The sequence below is a fragment of the Anopheles ziemanni genome, chromosome 2, assembly GCF_943734765.1.
Source record: "Anopheles ziemanni chromosome 2, idAnoZiCoDA_A2_x.2, whole genome shotgun sequence".
NCBI classification, from domain to species: Eukaryota; Metazoa; Arthropoda; class Insecta; order Diptera; family Culicidae; genus Anopheles; species Anopheles ziemanni.
Window position 1 is genome coordinate 78,837,390 of NC_080705.1, and position 14,220 is coordinate 78,851,609.

The 14,220-nt window shown below is 45.8% G+C and overlaps 1 protein-coding gene across 1 annotated transcript in view; it reads left to right on the forward strand.

The window, feature by feature from the left end:
• The first annotated feature begins 342 nt into the window (after positions 1 to 342).
• Positions 343 to 14,220, forward strand: part of LOC131294454 (bifunctional heparan sulfate N-deacetylase/N-sulfotransferase) — a 40,087-nt gene continuing 26,209 nt past the window's right edge. The window contains exon 1 of the mRNA XM_058322501.1: positions 343 to 1,181. Within this exon, the coding sequence (XP_058178484.1) occupies positions 343 to 1,181 (839 nt within the window). The remainder of the gene's footprint in view (positions 1,182 to 14,220) is intronic.

Consider the following 14,220-nt stretch of genomic DNA (forward strand, 5'->3'; position numbering starts at 1 on the left):
TCGGAACCTATTAAAAGGGCCATTGTTTTTTGTTTTAGAAAGAACCACCTCCACGCCATTGGTGCCAGTCCTGAGAGCGCACGTCTAGTATAGCTGTTTAGTTTTGGGTAAAGTCGAAGTCCCCGTCCCCGGGAGGTGGATCGGATCGGGCGCACCGTGTCTCGCGACACATTCCATCTCTGGTGATTTTAATTGCCCACCGCACTGTGACGAGACGTGCGTGTGTGTCTGAGTGCGTGATTGCGTGAAGGAAGGAGAAAAAATACACCCATATTCGGACGTGCTAGAACCTGAGAATCGGGGAAGCGGAGAAGCGAAACGAGGCGGTGGATACGACTCATCATGAAAGCATCGGACTCCACGGTGCAGCTATGGAGTGCCACATCCTCGCCGTCGACCAGCACCGAGAACCTTTACGTGGGAACGCACAGTCAATTGCCATCAGCCGGTCAGGTAGCGTTAGGCACTCTCGGCAAGAGCAGTGGCAGGAACTTCCATCAGCAGCAGCAGCGATATCCAGCAGCACAGAATTGGGCCCGAAGTGGAAGGTCAGATCCGGCCACCGGAGGACCGCCACCTGCACGTCAGCAGTCCAAGGCAGCACACGATCAGCATCGGCTGCTGCCAGCAAACGGTTTTGGACCGCCCGATCACACAGCGGCAGGCGTGGGTGGTGCTGGCCAGCAGCTAATAAACGAAAACATTACACTAACCCTTGCCTCAGCTGATGGAATGATGAAGGGGGTCGGATCGGGCGAAACGGTGACCGACGGTGGTGGTGGGGGCCTGCGAGTCAGCAGGTTGGACGCCGGGTCAGCCACCGACCACCACCATCATCCCAGTGCCATGCAGTCGTCCTGCACCGTGTACGGTTTAAGTAGTGTAAATAGAATTAACGGCGGAAGTAGTAGCGGCGGTCCCACGCTGAACGGCAACGGTAGCAATCGCAGTAGCCGGCTCACCAGCAGTAGTTACAGCAATGGGGGCCTCACCAGCTTCAACGGTGGCGGCGGCGGTGGAAGCATCAGCAGCAGTTGCGGTGGCAGCTGGGTACCCTGCCTCCCGGTGCTCTCCCGGTGCTATATCGGCAAAATACGCGTCTGCGTTGCGGCGCTGTTTATCGTGACGGTGTTGACCGTGCTGTCCTTCGCCTACTACATGGATAGCTCACCAATCACTAGGTAAGTACCGGGCCGTTCCACTGCGTGCCGGCGGTGGTAGTATGTCCAACTGCACGCTACAAACGCATTCCAGCTCCAGGGTGCAGTAACGGTTGTGCACTTGCAATCCATCAGTCAGTGTCAATTCGCTGGGATCTTTTGCGGACCTCGGGACACTTGAAAACAGAAAACTTTTTACGAATTTGTCTTGTGATGCTATTTTTCTTTAATTTTCCGCCTCTCATCAGAGTTACATTGAGTACTTGCTCGCAAAATAGCTAAAGTAGTAAAAGTTTGCAATAAATGATAACATCTTTAAATTATCTACATTCTTAACACGTTGACTGCTCCGTCACCCATTTCACGAGTGACAACAACAATCATTATCAACACGTTACACTTATATCATAGTGAACTCAAACAGGTTTTGTTTGATTTCCTAACGACGTTGGCTTATTAAGTTTTAAAACCAATGTGGTCAAAAATTGTGTGCTAAAAAGAGTATTGAAACAGTGTGGCAGTCAACATGTTGACGCTGCTTCGTCATATCGAGACTTGCTACCTTCTGAAGGAATGCAACAGTCATAATTATTCGCTTCAATCGAATTTCAAAACACTAACAAGTAGTCAAATTTGATAAGAAAAGTCCGAGAAAACATATTCAGTCCAAAATATAAAAGATTCAGGGCTATGCAAAAATTAACCAAGTCGGGGAGTGAAACGAAATAAAAATTGTAGTATTGAAAGATTACACTCTCCCATAGTAATTTGTGTTTACAATCGCTTATTGGAGGATCATATTGCTTTCAACAGTCAACGTTAAGTGATATAAGTTTCTTTAAAAATTGTGTAAAAGGAGTTATTCAATGTTACTTTATGGTTTCTGCTAGTGATGTGCCTTATGAATGTTTGAGCGAGATTCATTCGTATTAATCTTTCGCCTAAGATTCATCCAGATTGATTAATGAATCTTGCGAAACCTAAATGAATGTTCATGGATCTTTCACGGATCTTTAGAGTTCATAAATCTATCTGTGAAAGATTCATGATTCTCTAAAACGATGCAAATAATCATTTAGATTCATGAATCTGAATGGAAATTTCACAACTCTAGTTTACCAGATGTGTTTTGGTTGAAGATCAGGTATTTGACCCATTTTGCCACATTCCTTTCACTGCAATAACTCTTCCCAGTTAGTGTTCTTTTACCGAGAATCACCCCGGTATGAACACCTAGGATCGTAAATTAGCACCTTTGTGCTGAGACGAACCTTTTGCCATTATACAATGCATCCGCTTTTCCGGCTTCCGAGAGCAGTCCTGTCAGTTCGAGGCAATTTGGCACAATTTCGTCAGCCCGTTAGCACCCGTCCAGTGACGAATGGAGAGCCCGGGAAAAGGTCAGTGTAGCCTACGGTGCACAAAAAGAGGGCAGTCCGGCGTGTCTGTTTTTCCATCACCAACGAACGGAGGCCCACCATGTTGTTAGCTATGGAACACCTCCCCCTTGATTTCCATCATCCATGTCCCCGTTGCTTCCGTTTTTGTGCATTAGAAGATGCGGCAGCACTTGATGCAGTTTTCCGGTGATGACCTGAAACCCGGTGTATGTGTGTGCGCCCCCTTGAACGTTGCGTTCTGCCCCTGGTTGGCTGTAAACTCCTTGCCCTCCGATCGACACTGCATCCAGCTACAGGTGGAAGAAAATCGATGAACTGTAAATTATTCCACTCAGGCATTTAATTGTGTTTGCACGGAACGGGAGGCTTGCCCGGGCAGACCGGGATAAGAATTTAATTTACGCCCCGTCTTACCGGGCCCGGAATGTTCTTATTAAGTTCCGCACGTCTCCCGCAGACGGGTTTGTCCTAGGTCGTGGGGGTTCGGTTTAGGTAGGTTCCTCTGCTGAAAGGACACATGCATGCAAAAGGCACCCGATCTGGCCGATTGCCCAGTCGGGAATGAATGTTCATCGTTGAAATGCACAATATGCTTCGGAGAGTGGACGATTTATGTAGCCGGGCGTGTATGTTTATAAGATGAAATTATCCAGCATAGGAGAAGTCGTTTGCTCGTCCAGTAGCAGTAAATCCGCTTCGTTATTGGAATTACATGAAACAATGACACTTACCGAGGGTATTTATGTAAATGTTATTAACATCTACACAACCGTACAAAATGGGTAATAACACACAAGAAAGGATTGTGTTTATGAAGGGCTCATCCTTCGAAAACTTGTTTTGTGCTTTTCAATTGTTATAATGCAATGAAACTCGATCTCAATTGCGTTCTATCCAGTAACAAGGCCAATCGTGCACTGAGTGGGTAATCAACCTTCAACTTGTTCTTCCCTTCGCTCGGCATCGTGTTTCAACCCGTTTGTTATCTTTCATTTAATTTTATGTTTGACATGCCAGCGACACTCATAATCCTGCCTGTTTACTAGCCCCGACGAGCAAAGGGAAAGCAGGAGAGTCGTTGCAATTGAAACCAAACTTGCTTAATCTTCGTCCCCGTGTCTGTGCATCCGGTGAAAGTCGGGCTCTCGGTTGTCTGCAAGTTTTCGGAGGTTTTTTTGTTTTTGAGCGTGTTTTCTCTGAAAACGGTAGGTCAGATTTTTGGCCAAAATGGAATTCCTTACTACAGTTTGCACACACACAAATTTCCCCGCGCTTTCTCCGCCATCAAGGATGTGGCAGAATGTCGCTTTTGGGTGGAGAGAGTGTGATAAAATCTAATTAAATTTAAACTTTATCTTAATTTCAATTTCAATTTTCGACTGCGCCGAGAAGGGGACGGTTTTCCGGTTAGTATATCCCCGCGCTTCCCTAATTATTTTCCTACCACGAGAAAACCGGTCGGGAATAACGTTGGAGTATGTTGCACTTGTGTGTGTAAAGAAGGGAGGGACGAAACTTTCAACCCAAAATTGTGGCTCAGATTTTTGCACCGCTTGAAAAGGGACGAATGTTTTCTCAAAACAGCACAGCGATTTTGCATTCTGTTTTGCAAAGCGTGCGATAAACGTTGTTATCTTTAGCAACTTTTGCTAAAGTAATACGAAGATTTTTCTTTCCAAAATTGTTTGTTGGAACGTACCGTTTTCTGCTTTTTTAAACTCAATGTGTACCAGGGAAAAAACATCTACCTTCCAGATAGCATCGAAAGTTAATTTTAGATGCTGCAAAAAAAATGGTGGTTTAAGATCTCTGCCGAAGTACGTAGAACTATTTTCACGATACCATTTCTGGTGGCCATTTGGGTTGTGAAAATTATGATTAAACCGGGATGAAAACATTTTGCATTTCACTTCCACCGTGTTTGTTGTTTTGTGTGTTACCTCCTGTTCCGGACAGAAGACTCAGAGAACGAACTCTTTCCTGTAGATTATTTCCCGTATGATTGTGCAAAACTCAAAACAAAGCACTATGTTTGTGCGATAGCTTCTTCTGGAGTGGTTCGCTCGCAAAAACCAACCAGCCATATCTTGAAAATTTCAGGAGTTTGCTTGCAAACCGACAGCTCTTCAACTCTGAAAGATCTGTTGCTTTTGTGGGGAGAGCGGGAGAGTTGAGGGTATGCGTTTTTTGGGCCACACTTTGCCTAAGCAAACAAACTATCCGCCATTAAATCTCCTGCGCGTTGCTTGGGGGACGTTCTAGCGGTGTACAAACCGTGTGAGGGTGTCAAAAGTTTTAATGAATTAAATACTCCATCCAAAACTCCGGACCAAGCCGTTCCCGAGGCCCAGACCAGTTTAACTGTGGCCGAGATTGTTTCGCGGGGAGTTCTTTCTTGCAGCGAAATGCTCCGCTAATGAACTTTTCAACTCTCTGTGGTCTTGGTATTTCTCGTTCTTATTTGGGTCTTTATCATCAGATGGCCTACACCACTCAAATAGACCTGCAGCAAATTGTCCCGAACGCCCTTTTCCACTCTCGCGTACAAGTAGGCGCGCCGATGAAGACTGAATACCGATCACTTAACCACGCGGTATCACCACTGCAGTTCTTTATCACTCCAGAGCCCGTATCATTGTTGAATACCGCTCAGTACCGCCGCACACCAGATCCCGCGGGGTGAACAAGAAATTATCTGTTAGAACCCAACCGGCAGAGAGCAGGCCAGCCGGGAATGAGTACAGAGACGCCATCCCTTAAACGCTATCTTGTCCCCCGATCGGCAACCGGGAGATGGCCCTACTTTGTTTGAAGAAACTCCGTCATGGCTTATCTGGTCTTTGCAAAGCTCAGAACACTCACCGAGGAGATGTGTAAGCATCAGCGGCTATCGAGATGCGCTTACGAGATGAGTGGTGTTGGTAATGCCAGCTGGGGATTTGATAAACCCCGCGGCAAACAATGATTGTTGTACCAACCGGATCCGTGCAACCCGTTGTCAACCCTTTGGTTCCTAAGGAATTTTCAGGAGAATTTAAATTGCCACGGAATAAACCTTTTAAGTCGATCAGTAGCTAATGAACGGCGATGTTTTGATTCGTAGTAAATCCTAACCAGTTGTGGGAATGTAAGTAATCACTTTCGGTCGAAAGCGAAACCTTATTTCCCTACAAGGGTGAGCTATTCTGATAGTGCGGCTTTGCACGGATAATAGGAAGCTGATAAGCTTCCTAGAGCTGATAAGCTTCCTAGAGAACGGCGAGACACTTCGGGCTCATTCGATTGTGTGTCGCGCAGCGGTGAGCATCTTAACGCGGTTCGGTGTGTGGCGTTGAACTTCCATCCACTTCAGTGTCGCGTTGGATTCGTTCGATGGTGGAGAAGCGCTGGGAACTACCCGACTTTGTTGCTGCTTTGAAGAGTACCTCGAGGGAATATCGTGATAATGTGCCGTCCGTTTGAGATACTTTCGGTGTCGCTGGTGGCGCTGTTGGCGTTAGCGGTTCTTCCACTCGCAAGTCCCGCTCCCGGCCAGCCTAAACAGTACAAGTGTACCCTCGTGAATGAGGATGGTTTTTGTTTCGTGGAAAATGTACTGCTCGACGTAACGGTCAACGGTGGTCTGGATCCAAATGTCCAGTTCCCGCAGCATCCGACGGTGTTGATCAAATCCGGTTCGATACCGTACTTCGGGAAGGATATCTTCGCGCTTTTGCAAGGCACTCGTCAGTTGCATGTGTACAACAACACCTGCATCAAGCGGCTATTCATCCCGGCGACGAATCTAACCGAGATCAACGTGCAGCGTAACGGGTTGACCGAGCTGGAGGTGGAAGCGACCGAAAACCGCGAACTCCGGATGCTCTCGATCGTGCACAACGCAATCGCGAGTGTTCCGCGCAACATCCGATTTCTGATAGGGCTGGAGAAGCTCTACCTCTACAACAACTCGATCGAGTACCTCGACCTGGAGCTGCTGGCCAACGCGTCCAGCTCGCTGAAGATCCTCTCGATCTACGACAACCGCATCAAGACGCTTGACTCCCGGGCCGGTCTGCGGTTTCCCAAAATTCAGACACTCTCGATGAGCAAGAACAAGATGTCGTTCGTGCCGTACTTCGTCGAGGCGTTCCCGGCTCTGACGGTGGTGTCGTTGCGCAAGAATCCCTGGAACTGCCACTGGCTGCGCACGGTCATGGGCCACATCGAGACGCGCAAGATCCAGGTGGTGCGGAAGGATGCGACCTGCCGCGATCGCTGGGTGAGCGAGATCTGCTGTACGCACTCGCTGATGGATTACCTGTTCAGCTGGCAATCGGAACAGCTGGAACGCGAGCAACAAACGGTCCGTAACCTTGCAGCCGAAAACCAGCGACTGGTGGAGACGGTGAACCGGCTGAGCGGTGACGTACACATGCTGCAGGCACAGTTCCAGCAGCTCCAGCCGCAGCAGAACACCTCCAGCACCGTCGCTCCGTGATGATCATATGGCGAGAAGAATCTTATCTTTGAAGAATAAAGCGAATGACTGTACAGGAATCTTTTATCTTTTCTTCTTTGTTCACGTGGCTTGTGATAAGCCATGAATTTCACAGCATTGCTCAGTGGGATTAAACTGTCAAGTGAAAACTGTACGCCGTTCGTAGGACTGAGGTCACTAAACTTTTTCTCGAAGGAAACGTCACAAGTAGTGCTGTGCTTTATGAATCTTGATGATTTATTCAAATCAATCTTCTGAATCTTTAATATGAAGAATCAGACTCATTGGTTCTTTCCAAAGATTCATTCCGATTCATGAATCTGAATCAGATGCAGACACCACTAGTCATAAGCAATCTCTATTTCATTAAATTGTATTTTCTATGTTCCAAACTCTGTGCGTCTGTTGATTTTTTTTAAATATTTTCCAAACAACTAATGAGGACGGTATTGAATGGCAATACTTTGCGTTAGTTGCAATTTCCTGCCAATGTTACTTACTCTCTTGTTTCGTTTTTTATGTGATTTCGATTTTAACTTCATTCAACCACATTTTTTATTTAATTATTCTGCAACAGTTTGTTTTACAAAAGCCATTAGCTAGAACGTGGAATTATTAAAATCTAGCTGTTTGCTTTCCTGACTAGTTCATTGGAACTAGTAACCCATTACCGACCGACATCATGCAAACAATTACAAGCTACGATTGCTCTGAAGTGTACATCCGTTGTTTTGTTTGGCGTGTTTAATAATTAAATATTGATACCCCGGAAAAATACAACACCGCCGCCGGAATAATGAGCTCGTTCGTATGTTGGTGTGTTGGAAGTTGTTTTAACTCGAAAAAAAAAACCCCTAGCAAACCCATATTCCATGCGTTGAAAAACCGGGAAACGTCACCCTCTCTCCGTACTAGGCGAGGGTCGTCGGATAAAATTCCCGGATTTCCTATTTTCTATTTACGCCTGAAGTATTTATTAAAACCGCAACGTCCGGGCGCAATGCACTCCCCGCTTCCTAATTTCTCACACCGGAAACCTCACAATCTCGTTCGGTTAACCACGACCAATCCCGGGCCGAATGGAACGGCTGCCACGCGGATGTGAATACTATATATGCTCTAGCCAAAGGATTCAATGGAAGGAGGAGTTAAAGCGATTGCCAACGGAGGAGAGGGGGTGGAGGACGAATTGCAAAGGACATTTCTATCGTCCTCGGTTGGCCGCACACATCACTCGTGCGCTGGACGCAAATTCATTATTCAATCATTGTCCCCATTCCTCGTAGAAATAGTCAAGCTTGGATCGATGGGTAGGATCTGAAGCGCGCGAGTCGGGGGTGAGGGAAGCCAAAGAGGACCCCTCACATATATATTCTGCGTGAAGCCGTAATCCCCTCGTCCTAGTTTCCTAATCTCTTCGCCTCGGGTGAGCATAAAAGAGACTATTCACCAGACCCCTACGCACCATCATCGCCGGTTTGGAGCGATGATGAAGGATAATTAGCCGAACATTTCCGTCCGTTTTGGGGCCGGGTCAACAATGGTGGCACACGCACCGCATTCGAACATGCAGGTGAAAACAGCCACCCAGCCCAACCGAATGCCACGGCTGACGAGTGGATGTCACATTCCAGATTTTTGATTGAGACCGACCGCTTGAATAATGCATGAAAATTCGCCTCCGCTCCAATGGATGGGGATGGCTGGAAAGTAACGGGAGGAGGAGGGAAAAGAGGAAAATAGCACGAGGAGTGGAATGCTAACTGGATGGCTGGACTAGGTCCGTTCTGTTTTTGTTGCTAAACAATGAGCTGCTTTATTGAAATTCCATCCCAGTTGTTAATACGAAATAGCGGAATGAATATCCCAATTATGATAAGTTTGTTTATTAAAAAAGTTCAGCGAAGTTGTTGAAGAGCATCTAGGAACATTTGATTTTGCTTTCAATACGCACACATTTTACTCGCAATTTTCCCATCCATTCAATGTTTTATGCTGAAGAAAGGAAGAAAAAAACTAAATCAAGCGTTGTCCAAATTTCTTCCAAACGAAAGTCGAAAAGTAGTTCGTGTTGTGCAAACAAACAACACCGTAAATATCTCTCCCTTTTGTCCAGCGAACCAAAAACGCACCACCGTTGCAGCATGTTTTACCATAATAGTGCCGGAAGTGAATCTGCATCAGTCAGAAGTTTGGAAAAACATGAAAAGCAAAAGAAAGACAACCGAATAAAGCAGAGAGAACCCGGGAAGACAAGTTTTCTAGTAAGCAACTCTTGGAATGCATTTAAAAATTGCACGCAAAACTCGCCAGCAAACAACAGCGTTCTGGAAAAGAAAACTTTCCTACCGGAACAACTAATGGTGGCTCCCGGGCTGCTGCTGCTGTGGCGAGGAACTGTGTACCAGCACCGTTATTCCTCATTGCTTTCTTTATCGTTTCCGGTCAAGGAAAAGATGGGGAAAAAGGTGAAAACATCACACGAAAATAAAATAAAAAACACAACGTAAAAATGAAGCTCCGATTGTTGACGTAGAAGAAAGACTTTTGCGCCCGGTTGCAGTGGGCACTTCACTTTGAATACACCACAAGACCGCCGTCCATTCCAGCTTCAGGAATCCAGGAATTGGAGGAAAGTATGACTTTCGGATAACTGCAATCCGGGAGGCCATCAAAAAGAGCATCAAAAACTCACCTTCTTCAGCGGGAAACGAAGGAGAGGATCCTTCTCCGAGCTGCCCGGGAGTGCAAATTGAAAATCACGTGCACTAGAAGCAACAAACGATCGTCCAGACGAGGGGGTTTAGAAACTTCAATTGCACTTTCGACTTCAACAACGAAATCGTTGCGTCTTCTACAATGCAATCGGACCGGAGGCCAGTCTTGTGGCCTTCGGGGAGGGGTTTTGCACGAGAAAAATAAATTTTCCCAATGATTTTTCTTTTCGGTACTTGCTCATTCACTACCTTTTTCGCTTTTTTATTTTCTTGTTTGGCATCGTTCATATGAAAGTATATGCCTTAGATTGAACCCATCCTTCTTGCTCGTCCCGGAAACGGCTGGCGGTGTAGCGTTGCGCATCTTGAACAACCATTCCCCCCACTTCCGATCCGATTTTCATGAATCTCGTGATGAGCTTTTCCTGCTTGCTCCGTTCTCACCTGAGTGGTGCATCATCGAGCCCACTTTTCGGGGCAAGTATCGCTTTCTCTTTGATGTCGAAGTGTTGTGGCCACGCCGTGAATCGGGGGTTTTCCCGGTGCTTATTTTCCTTTCCTTTCTGGAGATGTTGTTTTCGCCTTTGAAAATCCCGCCGTATCCTAGATATCGTACCCCTTGTCCGTGATGCGATTGAAGGTATTTCACTCAAATAAAGACGGCGAGTGAAGAATGCATGCCACCGTTGTTGGGATTTTTTTCGTTCCGGCACTTTTCGGGAGCGCTTTAAGAAGCGGAGCGTTTGGTTGAAGCGTTGGTTTCGGTAACGGGATATTGTGGAATTTTTCATCCAACATCGGGACATTTGTTTTACTTTTCTTCTCTGCTACCGTGAGTTTTGTTTTCTTTCCGGAAAATCAACCATGGATTGAAATGTATAACTGTTCGCTTGCCGAAATGCATGCCGCTGAGGAATCTTTTAACATTAACCCACCCAACAGTCCCCCTTTCAATCCCTCCAATCCACATCTAAATATACGCAAATAGCTGGAGGGTGAATATGGAACGTGACCGAAACTGCTGCCCGCATGCCTACCATTCCCGCGGGCCGGTTGAAGGGTCATGGTTTGTGACGTTTTAATGGATCGAACAAATGTTTGAGCATTTCCCCGTCCCCGGCGGGCGAAGGTTAATTTCCTGCTTTGAATATCAAATTCCACATCGCTACACGTGTTGCAAGATGTTCAACATGGTATAACTGGGCTCGGTATCGCTGTGTTTGGCATTCAAAAACTTCCCAAAAACGGCTAGTGTTCCTTTCTAGTAAAGGATAACGTAAATTCTACCACTTTTCGATTAATTTTTGAAAAATTTAAAATCAATTTGTTCACGGTCCATGTTTGAACGGCGTCTCTTCACGTGGGAAAATCCTTCGGCAAATACATAAATCATTGGTGAGCGGATTAACAAATATGAAAAAAAAATTGCCTGGCAAAAATGTGTCCCATAATATTTCCTGTATCGAGCGCATTCCATTCCGTTCCGCTTGGTAACGTTCGGCAGGCAAGTACTTTCCCGAGACTCTAAACGATAAAAAAAGTGTATGTGTTGGAAGTGACAGAAAAACGTTCCAACCATGTGGATCTATAAAATATATACATTCATGGCCACACATGGACACACCCACACGTTGGTCCTGCCCAGCGCAAGGATACTTCCTTGGAGGAACAAAAATATTCAATCAGAGCTCGCTGATCGGGTCGGGGAACGGGTCTGGTTAACCTTCGAAACCGGAAGAGAATCTCCATGCCGCAGAGCTGGGAGTGTGAAAAAAGAGCTGGCAAACATTCATAACTCCATCCTTCGATGCGGGTAGGAGTTGAGTTTGGAGTGGGGTGAGCCGGATGGTACTGAAAAGTTCCATCCTTCTAGTACTCTCTCTATCTCTCCCTCCCTATCCTTTGGCCACCGGATGGAGTCGAACCGAAAGTGAACCCGTTCGGGAGTGCACGGAACTGACATTGCACACCCGAACATGGCCGCCTAAGGCACCGCGCGGATGGGACCCGGTTGCACACACATGGCATGGCAAACGATATGTGCAATAAATGTTCTTTATGCACCAGATCATCCCATCCGTCCGCCCCCGGTGGCCGGCAATCGAGTATAATATTCTTCCCGCGATACGATGCTCCGGCGCCGTTCGTTCGTGGGGTGGGTAAAAATCTCAGTTTATTGTAATGGCCACTGGGTTTTAGTGGAACCGATGTTGGAGCCGATCCCCCCATAGGGAATCACCCAAAAATGTTGTCTCCATCGCCAGAGGAATTTACCCGACTGGATCGATATGAGAATCAACTCGGAGGAGTACGTACACGCTTCTTCCATTGGGGAGAAAGGGTTGGGCAAAAAGTTGTCCATTCCAAAATGATCCGACAGCGTCCCAATGCTTATTTCGTTTGCCCTCCGAAGAAAATCTGACTCTGAGGTATGGGTCTCCTCGATGATAAATAATAAATAAATCCGGCCACGTTTGATTGCCCGGTCCATTCCACGAAAAGAGGCGACACGAGATAGCCTGGCGCTAAACAGTTTTCCAGTAAGAAATATTTATTTCGTTGCCATCTTTTTTTTTTCGCTTTTTGCGCAATCAATAACTATCCGTTAGTGGAACTCTGCTTTGTGTGGTGAGTGAGAGTTTCCCCTTTTTGGTAGTGGAATGAAAAACTTCTGTATTTTATTACTGTTTTTGCGCTTCTCGCCTGTTTTTAATTACACTCGGAAGTTTTTCTATTATTTACAAAACAGCTTTCATTTAGATATGAAGTGGAATTCAGTTTAATTTATTTATATTTTTAAATTCATGCTCATATAACGATAGATTTTCACATTTATTTTTTTTATATATTATGTTACATTTACTATACCAATAAAAAATACACTGCTTTACATTGGCTGAAAATTATTCCTTCTTTGAATGGAGCATGATATAGATTTCCGCATTTTTTCTCGTTTTTATTTTTATGCCTATAGCTGTTCACATTTTTTTTTTAATTTTGTGTTTAATTTACTTCAAAAAATTCCTTACTTTACTTTGACTGAAATTTATTCTTTATTTGAATGAAGCGTGATACAGATTTTCAAATTATTTCTCTCTTTTTTATGTTTGTGTTATGCTCTTATCTTCTCTCGAGGATTCTTTGGAAGTAGACTTATCCGCAGAACACTTATTTTAATTTATATCAGTCTTAAGGGTATTTAATTTTATGTAATACTTGACATAATATTGTTTTTTATACTTTTTTTGGCTGCTGAACATTATCTTTCCTTTGATTGGAGCATGAAAAGATTTTTTTTCCAAACTTTCCCCTGTTTTCTTCCACCCTTCATCGCGATTCGGTCGTTGCATAATTTTGCAAATCTTTGCGCCGCTACGAAAAGGAACGCAAATTGCATTTTCCCAGATAAAATCGATGAAAGGCTCGTCCTTCCATTCCATTGAAGAGTGGTTTTGAAGCATTTCCTCTTACATTTTCCGTCCCGAAGAACCGCTCCGCTATCGGAAGCTTCCACTGTTTTTTTTTTGCCTTTACTATTTTCTTTTTCACTGGTATCTTGCACATTTTATCTTTCTCCGTCGGATTCGAAGTTTCGAACGAGAACTGCGAAAAACGCAATTATCTCTCTGGTGGGCGCAACCGGAGTGCGGTATGAAGTGGATGGAGCGGGTGTTCATCCCCCCTTCCCTTGTGTCGTCTCCCCGTTCCGGGTTGGCCGGACCAGATAGTGTCGATGGTTTCGCTAATTGCTTATTATTGCACTGAATAAGGCATAAATTTAAATTAATTACGTTATAATGGAGCATTTCTCGAACAGCGGGAGAACTGGTGGAGGCCCACGTCGTACCGCAACCACTTAGCACCGCGGTCGGTTTTTCCCAGCATGGAAAAGCGCCTCGCTCAGACGCATCGCGGTTCTACCGCGATAGTGCAAGAAGAAAGGTGAAAGTCAAGCCACCGAGAACGCGGACGATCTTCGCGCTTCGCGAGGTTTGCAGCGGTGAAGAATTTGTCTGCAATTTGGTTCCCGACCCGCCGCGCGACTTCCGCCGTTCTCGACACACCGCGGAAAACTTGAGTCGATGCTGGTGCGGGCAAATTGGGCCAAAGTGATGTGCATTTACTACATTCTTCCCACCACCACCACCATCCTCCGAAATTGGTGCAATTTTCCTCCCGGAACGGAACATTCCTTCGCAACGCGCCCTGTCCTCCTGCATCCGGAGGCATCCACGGAAAAAAAATCTTTCCCACAGCGACGGCAACTTCTTATCAGATTTTTGATGGTGCTTCCGAGAACGATTCGGGGGAAAATGGAAAAGTGGCCACCAGTCCCTTCTTCCAGTTCCTCCCCTACTTCCTGTCCCTTTTTTCACTCACCGAAGATCGCGCAGGAGATATTACGCAGCATATAATTATGCCTCTCGGTGAATCATTACCGTGGCGCTCGCCCGCCACTAATC